The 15,335-nt window shown below is 42.1% G+C and overlaps 1 protein-coding gene across 3 annotated transcripts in view; it reads right to left on the bottom strand.

The window, feature by feature from the left end:
- The window catches only part of cd2ap (CD2-associated protein), a 109,226-nt gene extending 98,233 nt beyond the window's left edge, over positions 1-10,993 (bottom strand). Inside the window, exon 1 of one of the 3 annotated variants that reach the window (XM_026143289.1) lies at positions 10,505-10,993. In XM_026143289.1, the coding sequence (XP_025999074.1) occupies positions 10,505-10,508 (4 nt within the window). In that variant the 5' untranslated portion in view covers positions 10,509-10,993. The remainder of the gene's footprint in view (positions 1-10,504) is intronic. The other 2 variants (XM_026143288.1, XM_026143290.1) reach the window with 2 other exon arrangements.
- Between the last annotated feature and the right edge of the window lie 4,342 nt (positions 10,994-15,335).

Genomic DNA, 15,335 nt, shown 5'->3' with positions numbered 1-15,335 from the left:
ACAAAATTGGTCCAAAAACCTCTCATGTTCAGCTGTTTTTTGTAAAAATATAACAATGTTAGCCTTTTCTGCAGCTATGGGGCATATATGGTATCACTCTTGGCTGGAAGCAGTGCTTAAACAATGGAAAAAACACAAACTTTGTCCTAAACCTCTCATGTTTAACTGTTTTCCACTTTTTCTTTGGTCATTTTAGCCTTTTTAGCCAGGGTGAAGGGAGTATCTGCCATCAAACAAGAGGACAGCCGCATGTAGCTATGATGATGTTTGCTAGTTCACCTTACATGCATTAATGTAATAACGTGGTTAGCCTACTCAACGTAAATTAGCTATTCACGCAGAGAAGAACGGCTGCTGCTGCCACCATCATCCGTCATCATTTCTGCTACACTGGCAGGGCTAGGGGCCAGGACTCTCCTCTTCGTGTTTTTGGGGGATGTTGCATAACAGGCAACCCACCCGCAGTAGATGTGCTCGGTGTGAGGTCTCGCAGCAAGCTATCAAATACGGCGCATTTCTGGGCTTTTAAAAAAAACGCTATGCGTCGCCAGGTGTTTCGTCGGATTTAAGGTGTTACCTCCTTTGACAGTATCACAGTATCAGCTTAAAGCACTTGTTGCAGGCTGCTGAGTTTGCATACTTTGCTGTGAAGTACAGCCAGACTTTTGACCGCTTTGCCTTGGACATTTTTAATCTGTAGCTCTGCTCTAACAGAACGTACGTACCTGGCCCCGCCTACTATCCTCGGAAACGTAAAATGATTGGCTAGAATCTAAAGTGTATCACAGCTCAGGAAAAAAAAGCACCGAAATAAAGCACCGAAATGTGCGCTGCTTTTCGGTCTGGTTACTACCGTTTATGTCAGAACCGGTGCCATCATGGCACCGGACACCCTAAATGGGAGTGACCCCCCACGGGGGGACAAAAGGACCCCCTGATGATCCTCTAATCGCCTGAGCCAGACTCAGCAGTCCATCTGCATCTTAAGGATAAAGGACACTCTTTCGAGGATGCCAATGTTCACATTTTGGACAGAGAGGACAGATGGTTTGAAAGAGGAGTGAAAGAAGCCATCTATGTCCACTGTGAGCGACCATCTTTGAACAGAGGCGGGGGTTTACGACACCAACTCTCTGCCATCTATAATCCAGTTTTGAGATCCCTTCCCAGACGCCTTAACGCCCACTCACATCCTGGGCCATCTGACCTCAGGAATTCGCATGATAAGGTGGGGCCAGGTTTCACAATGAACACACCCGAAACTCTGGCTGATTGGGACCCACGCCCAGTTTCCCCACCTTGGCTCAGGCGATTAGAGGATCATCAGGGGGTCCTTTTGTCCCTCCGTGGGGGGTCACTCCCACTAGGTTTATATCTGGGACTCTCCACCATTTGACCTTAGAACTGAAGAAGCTTCTCGGATGAGAGGTGAAACGTCTTCAAGCAACTTAAAGAAGTCCAGACGCTTTTCTTTGCAAGCTCCTTTGACATTTTTAAATTATCTGAGTGACTTATATATCATGTTTAACATGAGTAGTGAAAGACCGCGGGGGGTTTGAAAATGATGTGCCCCGGGAGTTCGCTGTTCTCGCCAGCTCTAGTGGGCCTTGAACCCTCTAGCTATCGAGCTGGTGGTTCTCCGAAAACGTCGGAGCACTTTTGCAAATATGTGATGTCTTGCTAAACCGAGCAGATATTTGAGGTTTACACAGCTACATTCTCGCCTGAAAATATGTTACAAGTTTATTTTGTGACCCAGAAAGAGAAATAAGAGTAATATTAAAACTAAGTAGCTGCCGCCATTGTTGAAAACTGGAATTGGCTGGGCCGCGCTATGAACTCTGAGACAGGTTGGGCCACAACGGATACACCCGACCCATCCTTCAAATCTGGGGAAATGAAGGACGCATTTTTCGGCCGCATTTGGGGGAGTCTTTGAATTTGGACAGGCTTCGCCGTGTCACTGTAACGTAATTCGCCTACAAATGCAGCCTCCGAAGGATGTGGCTGCTAAATCTGGTCACAGCTATGAAACCGGACACTGCTTCTTCTTCTTCAGGGTTTAACGGCAGATGGCATCCCTGGACATGCAGTGCTGCCATCTTCTGTTTCAGTCCGTTATTATACTCTTAAATCCTACTACTTATTCCTGCGTCTTTCAGGATCTTACAAAGCTTCAAACGGCGCATCAACTATTAAATTGGTCGTCGACGATTTTAATAGTCGACGTAATCGTGACTAGTCAACTAATCATGGCAGCCCTACAGACAAGGCATATCCTCAAGTTCTCTAGTCCTGGCCTCTGCCCCAGAAACAGCTACACTGCTTTACAGTTTATATTCATAACACCTCATAACTGGGCTCTGCCATACAGCACATCTGAACATACACTCACTGTTTGCTAGGCGTTGACAAACAACTTTCAGCACCGAAGCAGGAAGCTGACGGGCCTACAGGTGCCTCGCCATCTTTGTATTGCTGTGTAGATGTAGGTCAGCAGGTCTGCTAGTCCTTCATGGCCAGGTGACACCAGACTACAATAGATTGGCTCCGTTACTGGTGCACAGCTATCCTACTGCATCAATGATGTGAAATTAACTGGACCTTAGTTTGAATCATTTACCAAACTAATGTGAACACAGTATCGATGGTGGTGGTGGTGGGTAGGGCTGGGCCATATTATACTGTTCACGGTAATACTGTTAGGCAACAATAGGAAAATGAAATATCGCGATAGAATATGAGTAAAACTCGCATGCGCAGTGCCTTTGTTTTCATACGCACATGGCCGATTGTTGAGTGAAACAGATGAACCAGAATTGGTTTGTAAAAATGGTGCAACTTCAGTGATGTGGAACTGGTTTGGTGTTTGTCCGTCAGATACACGGCAAAGCACATTTTTTTTGCAGAACATGCAAGCGGCCGTCGTTATTGTCGTATTTGTCAGACTAAGATGCTCTTAAATCTGGGAGTAATCTGGGTCCTAAACTCCGTATTCTTCAGGTCAAATGAACACTGCAGCATCACTGAGAGTTAAAAACTGTCTAAATTCTTTCATCTTTATTAAAACGATCAGCATTGCTGCTTTACCAGGTGTAACTATGAAGTTTAACTTCCAGGCATCCATGAAAACAAAATGTATTACATTAAACGGAGTTAGAAGTTAGCAGGAAGCTAGCGGAAGTTAGCTCGCTAGTTTCGCTAGTTACCTAAGCATGATATATAGATTTCTGAAAAAAAATCAAACGTACAGCTCTGCTATCACTTCCAACATAAATGAAGACAGGAAACTAAACAGCAGTGACGTTTATAGGGTTACTGAAGTTGGGCTAGCTGGTATATAATGATGTGCTACCTGATCGGTAGCGACACAGCTATGTTAGCATAACATAAACAGTGAAGCTGGAGGACGAACACTAACACTTTTCCACTCGATAAAAGTTAACGTGAAGGTTCTTCATGGTTAGAGACAAATGCAATCGCATGGCAGGATGCTGTAAACGGACCAAACTTCAGTCAGGAGAACAACTGAGATAATCCATCCACAATACGAGGTTAGTCATTAATATACTGCAACAACATGGGAATAGAGCAGCTGTGATAGAATACAGCATTAATGAATCAATGGTACAGAAGTGGAGGAAGCAAGAAGAATTCGTTTAATAAAGTTTGATTTATCTGACTGCTTTGTTTCGCTTAATGTGCCTTATAATCCCGTGCACTTTATGGTCCGAAAAATACGTACTGCACACTGCAGTTTAATGTTGCAAAGCACCTCTTTTTAACTTCAGTGGATATTATACATGGTTATGCTCAGGATATGTCAGCCCATTTCTACTGGAAATGCCTTTTGGTTAAACTTTCAGCAAGGAATTTGCATTTGCACTGTTAAATTTTTATAAAGCTTTAATGTACATAAAAACCAGCTTCTTGTTTAAGTGAAAATAAATGGAAGGTTGCCTTTTTGCGCTAGTAATGTTGTGGAGTTGTATTTTGTCTCGCATCAATTATATCGTCAGTTATATCGTTATCGCAAATTTTCAAATATATATCGTGATAAATATTTTTGGCCATATCGCCCTGCTCTAGTGGTGGGGGTAAAAGCACCTCAAGTTTTTAGAATACATCAATAATGTGGCCAGCGGCAGCCACATCCCTGCTGCAGGAGTGCTTCTACTGTCTTGCTCTAAATGCACAACTGGAACGGAGAGACAAGAGCTCCCAGAAGCACAGCAATTAAATGGTAGGAATAGTCAAAACAGAGGAGCTCCAGCTGATGACAGAGAGCACCTCCTGTTTGGTGCCACAGCTCATAACAGTGTTCATCTCCTCTTAACCACCATTTCCATAACCCTAACCTGTTTCCATTAATTGGGTGTCCATCCCAAACGCCCTGCAAAGTGACCACAATACCAGTGTCGTATTTGGATTCTGCACATCAAAATCCATAAGAAACAAATCCATTTCATCTCCAAAACAGACAACCAACGAGCATAGTCTACGTGTGGGAAACTGTATGTGTGTACTGATATGGGCAACTGCACACTGTCACACCACCTCTCAGCATTCTGTATGTTATCTGGGTGGGTGAAAACAAAGTGTGTAAATGCAGCAGGATGTGTCTGAATGAGCCAGACTGCACTTGGTAAGCCAGGTGTAAATCCAAGACAAAACAGCAGGTCCAGCTGCTGCTGACTCACCGCGCTTACGGACATGTGTGATAAACCCCTTTCCCTCAGGCCTTTTCTTGTCTCTGATAGATATGGATCATGATACGGAATGCCTGGAAACATTAACATTTACAAACCACTTAACGCTGCTTGGCTGTACAACAGACCCACGGAGCCTCACTCTCACAGCCAACAGACGGCATTTCTATGGAGATGCAACCACATCTCTGAGTGGATACAATGCACACATCCATGCTGCTGCCCTACTGACTACTGAGCACGGCCACACAGGGAAAGCAAAGTCAGCCGTCTCTGATGTGGGTGTGAAAAAACTAGCAAAAATAATGTTAGGAAAGAAATTAAAAAAAAAAAAGAAAAAAAAAAACAGTAACAGTGACGGTAACAGTGTGATGACACCTAGGCGTGGTGGAGCGGTACTTAAGGATTCTTGACATATTTGCTGCTGCTGTGACATTAGTGAGAGAGGGAGACGGCTTATGTTTGAGGACTTGATCCACTTTGGAAACACGCACATGGCAGAGTTTGGGACTGCGATATAAAAGAAACGCTGACTCAGCAGGTCCCCTTTATAATTCACTGCATTCAGCTCTGATCTGGGTCTTTAAATATTCACTAATACGTGAAACGACTCCACTTCATTCAAATGTAGCTCCGCTGTATTTGGGTCATTTGCTACAACAACTGATCCAGCTGGACACTAAAACTAGACTTGCATTAACAAACATGTATTCTTTTAAAATCTGAATATTAACTCAAACAGCTGCTTCTTGTTTGTGTGTCATGTGTATTCAGAGGTTATACTGGAATGCAAAAATTGTACATCTGCACAGCAAAGTGTTGAAGTGGGTCAGGGTTTACAGAGCCAATAGCCACTAGATGCCAAGCTCAGTTCCAGTCCCATGTAGAGGATCAAATTTAGGACAACCATAATGGCATTAATGGATATTGACTAGGGCTGCACGATTTTGCATAAAATGAGAATCACGATTTTTTTGCTTAGAATTGAGATCCCGATTCTCTCACGATTTTCCTTTCCAGTATAAATATTTATTGCGCTTATTAACTGCACATCAACTTCGTAACAGTTGAAACTGAACATAAAAACAATAAATAAACATAAAAACAACAAATGTCTCACATTTTGTCATTGCCAAATGTTGTACTGCTTGAAATTCCGTCTCCACCGTTGCTCGACGCTGCGTGTATAGAGCAGGTAGTGCAATATCAATGAAATGCAGCAAAGCACAGTAGGTGGGTTCAGAGCTCAAGTTCTTCAACACAGGAAAATGACTGAAGCAATTACTACTGGTTGTAAAGTGGTTGCCTATAGAACTAGACACTGATACATCCAACTGTCATTTAGGCCTATATTTAACCATCTTCCCTATGTTTGAAGACTTGTGATTGGCTGTATTACCATCACCAATATTTTATTAGGTAAACAAAGTGGTGTTCATTGGACGAACAGATCAGCAAATGCCCGAAAATATCATAATCAAGACAGTCAAATGAATTCCAACTCAAGTCTATGGCAACAGTAACAATTCTACTCTGAAGATCTGCTGCAAGCTCCACATGACAATAATACTTCCATAAATCCAGTCTAGCGCTGTAGGATAAACTGCATTTAACTGTACCATGACACACTGCAGATGGCATGAGCTAACACAGATAGGATATTTGTTTTCTATTCAATCAGGAAGCTGTCCATTTTGCTTTACCTCTTCCCAGTTATAGAAGAAGGAGCAGCTACTGGCCACAGCAGGTATTGTCTGCATGTTTTGTTTGACAGAGTTTTTATGGCGGATGTTCTTCCTTACGCAACCCCAAAGGGGATTTCCATCTCCGGCTGGAATAGAACCAGTGACCTTTTGCTTACCAAGTAAAAGTACTGACTTGCAGGATAAAAAAAATTTTTGAAGTTGAACTAAATTAATTAACTGAAATTAAACCACACGACTTCATTATACTTTTTCAAGCATTCATTACAAGGTTTTAAAACATACATAAGGAAAATCATCCCTTAACCCTCCAAACTTAACATAGGTGATAACTGTTACCTGTATATTTTAGAGAAGCCAAAACAGACTGAATAGTTTTCACATGTGCATGTGTCAGAATGATTATTGTCTTTGTGCCAAGAGAACAATTTAAAAAAAAAAAAAAAAAAAAAAAAAAAAGAGGAAAGAACCCAGACCAGGTGAAGTGTCTGTCCACCTCTGCTGCAACTCTGGTTAGTCATTGCGCATTCTGATTCAACTCAGCTGGGGAAAAAATATTATTCAATCTAAATATACATATCCCAACTACACTCATAGCTATCAAATTCGTAAATGCAAAGAGCAGCAAATTCCCACCATATGTCCTGTCTGTGAGCTCACAATCAATAGACGAGCTATACTGGTTTGACTCGCCTTGCACGGCGCAGGTGAAGACTTTGGGATCTTATATAAGCTGATGACAGAGAGGAGGATGTTACAGGGGAGAGAGAAAAGGGGGGAAAGGAAGGAAGGAACGAAGGGTGTTGGGGGGTACACAAGGCCACGCAAGCGAGCCGACTGCCAGGCAGGCTGCGTGCTTCACTCAGTCACTCACACACGATCAGTAAGGAGGAAACTCATAACTGCATTCCTTCCCCCCTGATCTGAGAGGTGGCTGATACAAAGAGCAGTGTGCTGCTAGGAGAAAAGACACTCACTGCCTGGATTCTCTCCCCATTTAACAGCTTAACAGGTTGTTTTACTGACGCCTTAACACACATTAAACACAAATGGAGTTTAAGTTTCAGTCAACTAGTCAAACTCGCCTTCAGTGGGACCCCTATTTTAAGCTAATATTTAAACAGGTCCTGCTCTACTAGGGACTTAACCAGTAGCTTTATAAGCAAACAGCAGGTATGCGTGTCAAACAGGTCCCGGCAGTCTGAGATGGCTTACATCTAGGGGTGGGTTTTTATAATCGATTCATCGATTAAAATCGATTCTGGCTTGGATAACGTAAAATCGATTCATTAAAATCCTGAATCGATTTTTTAATATAAATTTATTTTGTCCGAAATGCCAGAATCTCTGGTGACATCTCACAAAATTTCAAGAACCACCAAACAGTAAATGAGAGCAGGTACAGGGATTCTGCACATAGACTCAAACACACAGCGCGACCCGCGGATCAGAATCAGTTAGATGTCGCCTTTCTCACAGTCGGGGCTGAAAGCCGACAGCTCGCTGATCCGGGTCCGCGCTTTGTGTTCACGCCCTTTATGCGCTGATTCTAAAGCTGTTAGTTTGATCTCTCTCCAAACAATATTGACCGAATCAGCAGCAAAAGAAGATCCAAACGCTTCACATAAACATCGTCATGAATTCACTCTTTTACTGTTTTGCTTCCATTGCGATGCGCAGCTCTCTCTCTCTCCCTCTCTCCCTCCCCCTCTCCCCCCCCTCTCTCTCTCGAACAGTTTCGCTTTCTTCATTATTCGCTTGCTTGTTACACAAGTCTACTGTTGCTTACAGCGCTGTCGGCCGCTGTTTTTTCCCCTTTTACATTCTTCCGAAAAGAAAACCTCATTTCTGCTGTTCAATACTGAACAAATTGAAACTTTTTAAAATTATTCAAAATGCAAAATGCTTAGCCATGTCTCTAATAAAACCGCTGTAACGTCAGAGGTAATGTTCATTAATTAATGGTTTTCTTTCGTTTTTGATGTACTGCAGAATATTTTTATAAAATCCCAGGCCAGGAAAATCACCTACATGTTTTTCTGTGTTTTATCTTCAGCTACTTTGACACAAAGGCATCTGCTGTGATGCTCACACCTTGGATAAAGTCTTGAGAGTGTCAGCTTCCTTTTTATAGATACAAAAATATGTAAATGTCCTGATCTGAATTATATCTCTGACTGTCAAAATTTCCCAGATTTAAATCGAATCGAATCGAATTAAATCGAATCGTGGATCGAATCGATTCGGGACCTTGTGAATCGGAATTGAATCGATTCTAGAAATCAGTGACGATACCCAGCCCTACTTACATCAATGCTAACTACTGATGTTAAAGTGACACATACTGAAAAAGGACTATTTAAACACAATGTAGGAGAGCTTGTTCTATCAGAAACCCCCAACACTGGATTAGAAGCTGGTTGTTAAAGAGCACTGATAGTCAATGCTCTCCATATGGCCATGAATGATCCAGTCTACCTTAATCCCTTACTTGTGACAGATATCAGCTGACAGGTGACAGCATTTACATCTGTCTTTAGATGTTTTCAAAGGCTGACAAAAACAGCAACATATCTAGACACGGCTCTAGAGAAATGATCGTTCCCAACGCCACCAACGCCAGGGTGGGAGGTCAACACTGACGACAGACTGTTAAATACTGGCTGAGGCCAGCAGAGATTGGGTTTAATATTAAATCAAACAGTTTGGCCCATGTCCAGTCTGATTTAGGCTCTGCTGTGGTATTCACATCCTGCTGCTCCAGTTATGTGTGTAATGAAAAGTTCTATGCTGATATCTGGGGACTGCTTTTTCTTTGTCATCTCAGGCAACCCATCTTCCTTTCTTTCTTGTCATAAAAAAGCTAAAAGTTAAAGACCAGGAGATCTGTCACCTTGAGGCTGACTGCTTGTAGCCTAAACTAAGAGAAGGGAAAGCAAACAGTGTGAGTGAGGGGGCTCACTCACATAGCTGGGACATGTTCAAACGCAGCTATGAATGAGCTACCTGATCAAAGGCATAGCAAAGTCAGACACAGTAACTCTAAGCTAGTTAAAAGCCCTGTGGCTGTGGGTCTTTTTAAGCATCTCTGTCACTTGAAAATCCCAAAAAGTCCCAGACACCCAAAGCTGCAAAAGCCTGAGCTTAAAACCGGTTTTACAGCATACAGTAAATAAGTAAAATTTCACGCAGAGATAACAAGTGCACACCGCTACACTAACCACAGCCTACAGAGAGCTGCAGTCTGATGATACAACAGGGGAGGTCTGCACTGTACACATACACACACACACACACACACATCAGAGGTTTGCTTTGCATGCTGACAGCAAAAGCAGCATGACGGTCACAACAGCAGCACCACACTCTCCTTGACAGAGATGTGTGCAACATCAAAAGCTGCAGTTACACAGTTGTTTAAGTCTGGAAGAATCCACTTCATTTTTTCTATCATATTGAGTCCACCTTTAAAAAAAAAGACCCTGGTGTACGATCACGCAAGACGAAGCAGAGGAAACTGGAGGATGGCATGCATTAGGGTGTGGGAAGTCAAGGAGAGTATGCCACGGAAAACTTCCAAATCACATCAGGCTTAGAGCAAACGTCAGAAAAGGAAGTTATTAATACCCTTTCAGAGCCAAAGACGCCAGGTTCACGTCACAAGTTTCCAGTCTGCGTACTTCTATCCTCAGTTTGGATAATTACCTCTGCCGGGTGGGAATAAAATGGGAATTCCGAGCTGCTACGCTATTTTCAGCACAGTGAGTGTTTTCGCGGAGGCCGTGTGGACTTGAGCTCACTCGAAGCTCCTGGTAACATTAGCTACAACCACAGCCAAATCCGTTGGTGGGATGGAGGTGGCGTTATCCAGCCAGGCAGTCAGCTAGCTGGCTAGGCTAGCTTCCAAGGCTGGCTAACTTTAACTCCCTGCTGGTATAAAAAAGGGGGGAGGGGGGACGCTGACAGCGTGACTTAAGACCCTTAATTTGAAGCTCAGTCTGGGTTACGATTGCGGGCTGGGTGGGGAAATAAAAAGCCGTTAACGTATGAACACAAACAGACACACACAAGCGCCACATCATGGAAACTCACCCATTCCTGTCCTTCTCGGCGCCTCGCGATCAAATGCTGGGATTCTGTCGTCCAGCAGCCTCGCTGCTAGCTAACTACTAACCAGGTAGATGAGCACGGCCAACCGCCAAGAGTTTTCTAGTCGAGTTACTGATGAAAAAGAAGCCAGATGAGGGGTATATCCATTCGTCTTCGCTTCAGCAGCGGCAGCAGCCTCCCTGGTTGTGTCTCTCGGTAGTGCTTCTAGAGTTGAGTGCAGGACGTTACCCAGGAGTCTCCACCTTTCTTGGACTTGCCTCCACGGCTCGCTGCTACTCCGATTGCCTGATCCTTGCTGCTACCAAAACACTACATAGCAGGAAACTTCGCGATGTTTCATTCCCGCGAGAGGAATGGTTAATGGAATGTTGACACCCCAACCACCACCTCCTCCTGTTAACTTTGTGATTTCAGATGTCTTGTGACATTTGGGACCACATCTAACCTACACAACATACGCTGTTATGAATGTCAGGCCCATAATTTTTGGGCCGTTTGAACGATAGCAGACCTTCCAGTGCCATAACTTAGCAATAAGTGCAAAAAGTAGCACTGGTAGACCCAAACGCGTCTGATCTGAGTATAATTCTGGGAGACTTAGTAGATTATGTGAACAGAATGAAGTACCAAAGTGAAATATTGTGATAGTGTCTCCCTATAGTATGTGTGCATTGGTTTGCAAGGTGCCACAAAGACATGTAGCATTTCCTGTTTAATTTAGCTGAAACTCGGTGTTGACATAATGTTAAACAACCCAGTACAGTTTTCAGCTGTCTCAATAGTGCTGGCAATAAAGGGGTGTTTTTTGTTGTTGTTTTTTTAAATAAAGATGACTGCACAGTGCACACATTTAATTACACTCATCTCTGATACCATACACAAGAGAAAGTGTTTGACAGAAATTAAGAATAGTAATAATATTCACAGAGTCACGGTCTCTGACACTCTTCGAGGACTCAAGCTGTAACAGAATAAAAGAACTCAATCACTCACTCTGCTGTGGCTCATCGTCAATATTGTGTCAGATGCTTTAACAAGGGCAACGAAATCACAAAGTCAACTTCACAAGCAGCAGCTGGAGACCACTTTCAACCAGTCTTGCATACATTTGCTGGTGATCAGCATTTTTTAGTAATGCAGATTCCTGACACTGCCTGTACCGGGTATTCTCATTTTCAGCTCCAAACCTCTTCCCTCTTCAGAAAAGATCATCTCCCTCACTAACAGTATGTAAGTCCCAACATTTTCAGGTTCTGACAGTGTCATTTTTCCCCAATAGGCCTCTTTTATTACTTTATTTCAACAGGTTGTATCTTTTCTTGTTATATTATTTTTTATTCTCTAATTATCTGCTCTGTTTAGCACTGTTTGCTGGTAGATTTACTTGTAGTGTAGCACTTTGTTAATGTCTGTTGTATTTAAATTTGCTGTGACTTGTCACAATGTAACAGCACTGTTGTTAGAGGGCAGGTCAAACAAACAGGCTGCCACTGTAATGTATAAAGAGCAAAAAGCTAGCACAGGAAGTAAGTAATGAGGGCAGCAATTAACACCAGCAATTAAAGACATGTGCAAAGCCGTAATGTAATGTAAGCACTGGGATAAAATGGAAAAATTAGAATGACATTAAAAACAGTATAATATACTATGTGTAGCCTATGTGTGAACACTACTTCACAAGACTGTTAAAGGAAAAAACAGGTTATTATATTGTGTTGTGTAATGAAGTCTGAGACATAGGTCAGTATGAGCATCTGTGGTGGTCTGTAGGTCAGAGTGAAACTCAGAGTTGTTATTTTAGTAACCAGCACTAACCAGCTTGTGTTTGCTGAAACTTGGACATAACTGCTCCACACCTACTACAGTTGGGAAGGACTATTTACTTCCTTCCACTATTTCAACACATTGTTTCTTTACACATGCACGACAACGACTCATCAATGCTTCTGACGTTGATCCCATGTGTTGCAGGAGTTTTGTAAATATCACGGTTTGGCATTTGAGGATGCAATGTGAAAGATTCACACCACAACCCAAACCATGCAGTGAAGGAAATGAAGGAAACATTCTTGGCACAAAGTATCAGTGCGGAATCATTTTACCTTCAGTATGTGCGGGAAGGACAGGAATGTTTACCGCAGAGACTGGGAAATGGGAAACACTTTAGTTTCATATCTGCAGTTTCTGATCATATGATTTTGTTTTTACCTTTCTTTTTTAAACTCTGAAGACAAAACTGTTTGCCCTACTCTGCAGTCATTGCCTTTGCCATTCTGAGCCGAGCTGTTGCTCCGCAGCTGTGGCTGCAGTGGGACAGTGGCTTTTGCGGCTTACTGTGATCCCAGAGAATGAACTGTTAGGAGAGGAAGTATTTGAGGGTAAATTCATCCTGACTGGAGCCATTTAAGCAAAATGTCAACAAGTTTTCAAAAGGCAGCACAAAACACAAATGCTATGCAAATGTGTCTGACCGCAGAAGCACAACACACACACACACACACACACACACACACACACACACACACACACACACACACACACACACACACACACACACACACACACACACACACACACACACACACACACACAGCATATCTCACTGTTGGCTGCAGTTGAATGGGATTATGAGAGCCATAGCCGTCCTCTTTTGTGATCACTGATGTAAATAATTTATCATTTTGGTTTTATTTTCCACATTAATGGAAAACACTTTCTCAGAATAGGAAAACACTTTTATCAAGCTTAAGATATAAATGTATGCATGCTTCTCAACACATTTTAACGAGTACTTACTCACTGTGATTTTTACTTTCTACAATAACACAATAAGAGCACACTTTTCAGTTTTTCTGTGCAACTTGAGACTGTTGTTTTTTTGCAGAGCTGGAATGGAAATGTGCCTCTCTTTAAAGCACTTTGGATCCTCCTCTGTTTTTTAAATGGACTGTAGGAAAATATAGACATAACAGTCCACACACTAAGCTTCAGACACTTCTCATAGTGCATATTTGAAGGTATATTTTTCCATTTCCAAAACAACTAATTAACACAAATCATTGGGCTAAATACTGCACTTGGAAAAACAAAAAGTAACAATGTATCTAGCATCTAGTATTACTCTGAACTACTTATACTAGTGCTGGTATTGACACTTTAAAGATGGAGGGCAGAAATGTCAGGTGGCCTCCACCTGTAAAACCATTTCTGTTTTGGGGGTTGTCTCATTGTTGCCCCTCTACTGCACCTGTTCAGTTCAGTTTATTTAAAGTGAGGTTATTAATAAAAAAACACAAAAGCGGAGACTACTGCTCCAGGAAGGAAGGGAGTCCAAACATCCAGTTATTCACAACTAACACTCTCTTTCCAGCAACACACCAGGGAAGGGAATTCAGGAATCCTAACAGAAGAAGCACATGGTGAGTATCCAGGGAGCGCAGAAACAGTGTGGCTACATAGCAACAATGCAACCAGGGTTTCACTGACAGTAGCTCAACCTTCTAGAAAAGACTGGCTGCCAGCCATTGCCTGACGAAGTGGCCTTGATGAGATCATCGGAGACAGGTGTGTGATTACTGCAGGTCTATCGGGCCAGAGGTGGAAATCCAGGATGAATCCCGCCCACAAGCACAGACAATAACAACTGACATAGGAGAGAGAAAGAAAACCAAAGCAGAGAGACGGATGGAGGCGAAACCTGTTATTCATGTCAGTAACACTAAAGCAGTAGAAACTGACTAACAACGCCCTCTGATACTTAACTGACCACATCAATATACTTTTCATGTTTGAACAACATAAAATCACGTTATTACAATATACATAATTATCACATTCGTACAATATAATATTTAATATTTATTTACTTACTATGTAAGAACGTGAAAGGTTTTTTGTTATAACGTGATAATTATGTATATTGTAAAGTGATTTTATGTTGTTCAAATGTGAAAAGTATATCGTACCAACATGATTGTATATTGTTCAAATGTGAAAGTATATTGTTAGAACAATAAACTTTTAATGTTATAACATAATATATCTCTATTTTTCTTTTGCCTGGATAGCAGCTCTACGCTACTGTAGTTTCCTGTGTCAAATGTTAACAAGTTCTCATTCCTGAGAAAAGGCACCTTGTCCAAACTGTTGTAGTGAAGCTGATCAGTGCCCAGCATGAGTGCAGTGCAGCTAGCAGGTGCTAGGTGTCACGCTGTTGGCCACAAACAAAGCCAAATCAGCTTAAAAATGCATTCTCCTGTAACAATGAGGTTAAAAACCTGTTGCATGACATAGTTTGGCTACACTACTGGGAGATTAGAGCCACCGTGTGGTTAGAATGTATAATTCCACTATTCTTAGACCATAACGTTTTCCGTAGGGGGGATGCCTCTGTACACCACTGCAGCACATTTGAAATCAGCCTATCAAGCTGAGACTGAAGTGCAGACTTACAATTTTAAGAAAAGTACCACATTAACTATTCAGGAATTACAGACACATTTATACATATATATTTATCTCTGAGTGGCTGAACAGTTAATGCAGTACTTTTCTGTGGTAAAAAATGAACAGCTTGGTGGCTCACAGTTTGTGTTCAGGAGACAGACACCCTCTCTACTTTCAAGATTAGAGTTCAACTTTCCCTTTTGATAAAGCATATAGTTAGGGCTGGATCAGGTGACCCTGAACCAAGACCCATTGAATGGAAGAGTTACGTCATTTCTAGCCGCCTTTTAAGTTTGGCGTCAGTTCCCAAAATTCAAACAAATCCCTGAGAATTAAAACCATCTACATTCTTTCATAAATAAAAACA

This window comes from Astatotilapia calliptera, chromosome 15 (genome assembly GCF_900246225.1).
Source record: "Astatotilapia calliptera chromosome 15, fAstCal1.2, whole genome shotgun sequence".
NCBI lineage: Eukaryota > Metazoa > Chordata > Actinopteri > Cichliformes > Cichlidae > Astatotilapia > Astatotilapia calliptera.
Note: the sequence above shows the minus strand (reverse complement) of the source record. Positions and strands in the feature narration are given on the sequence as shown.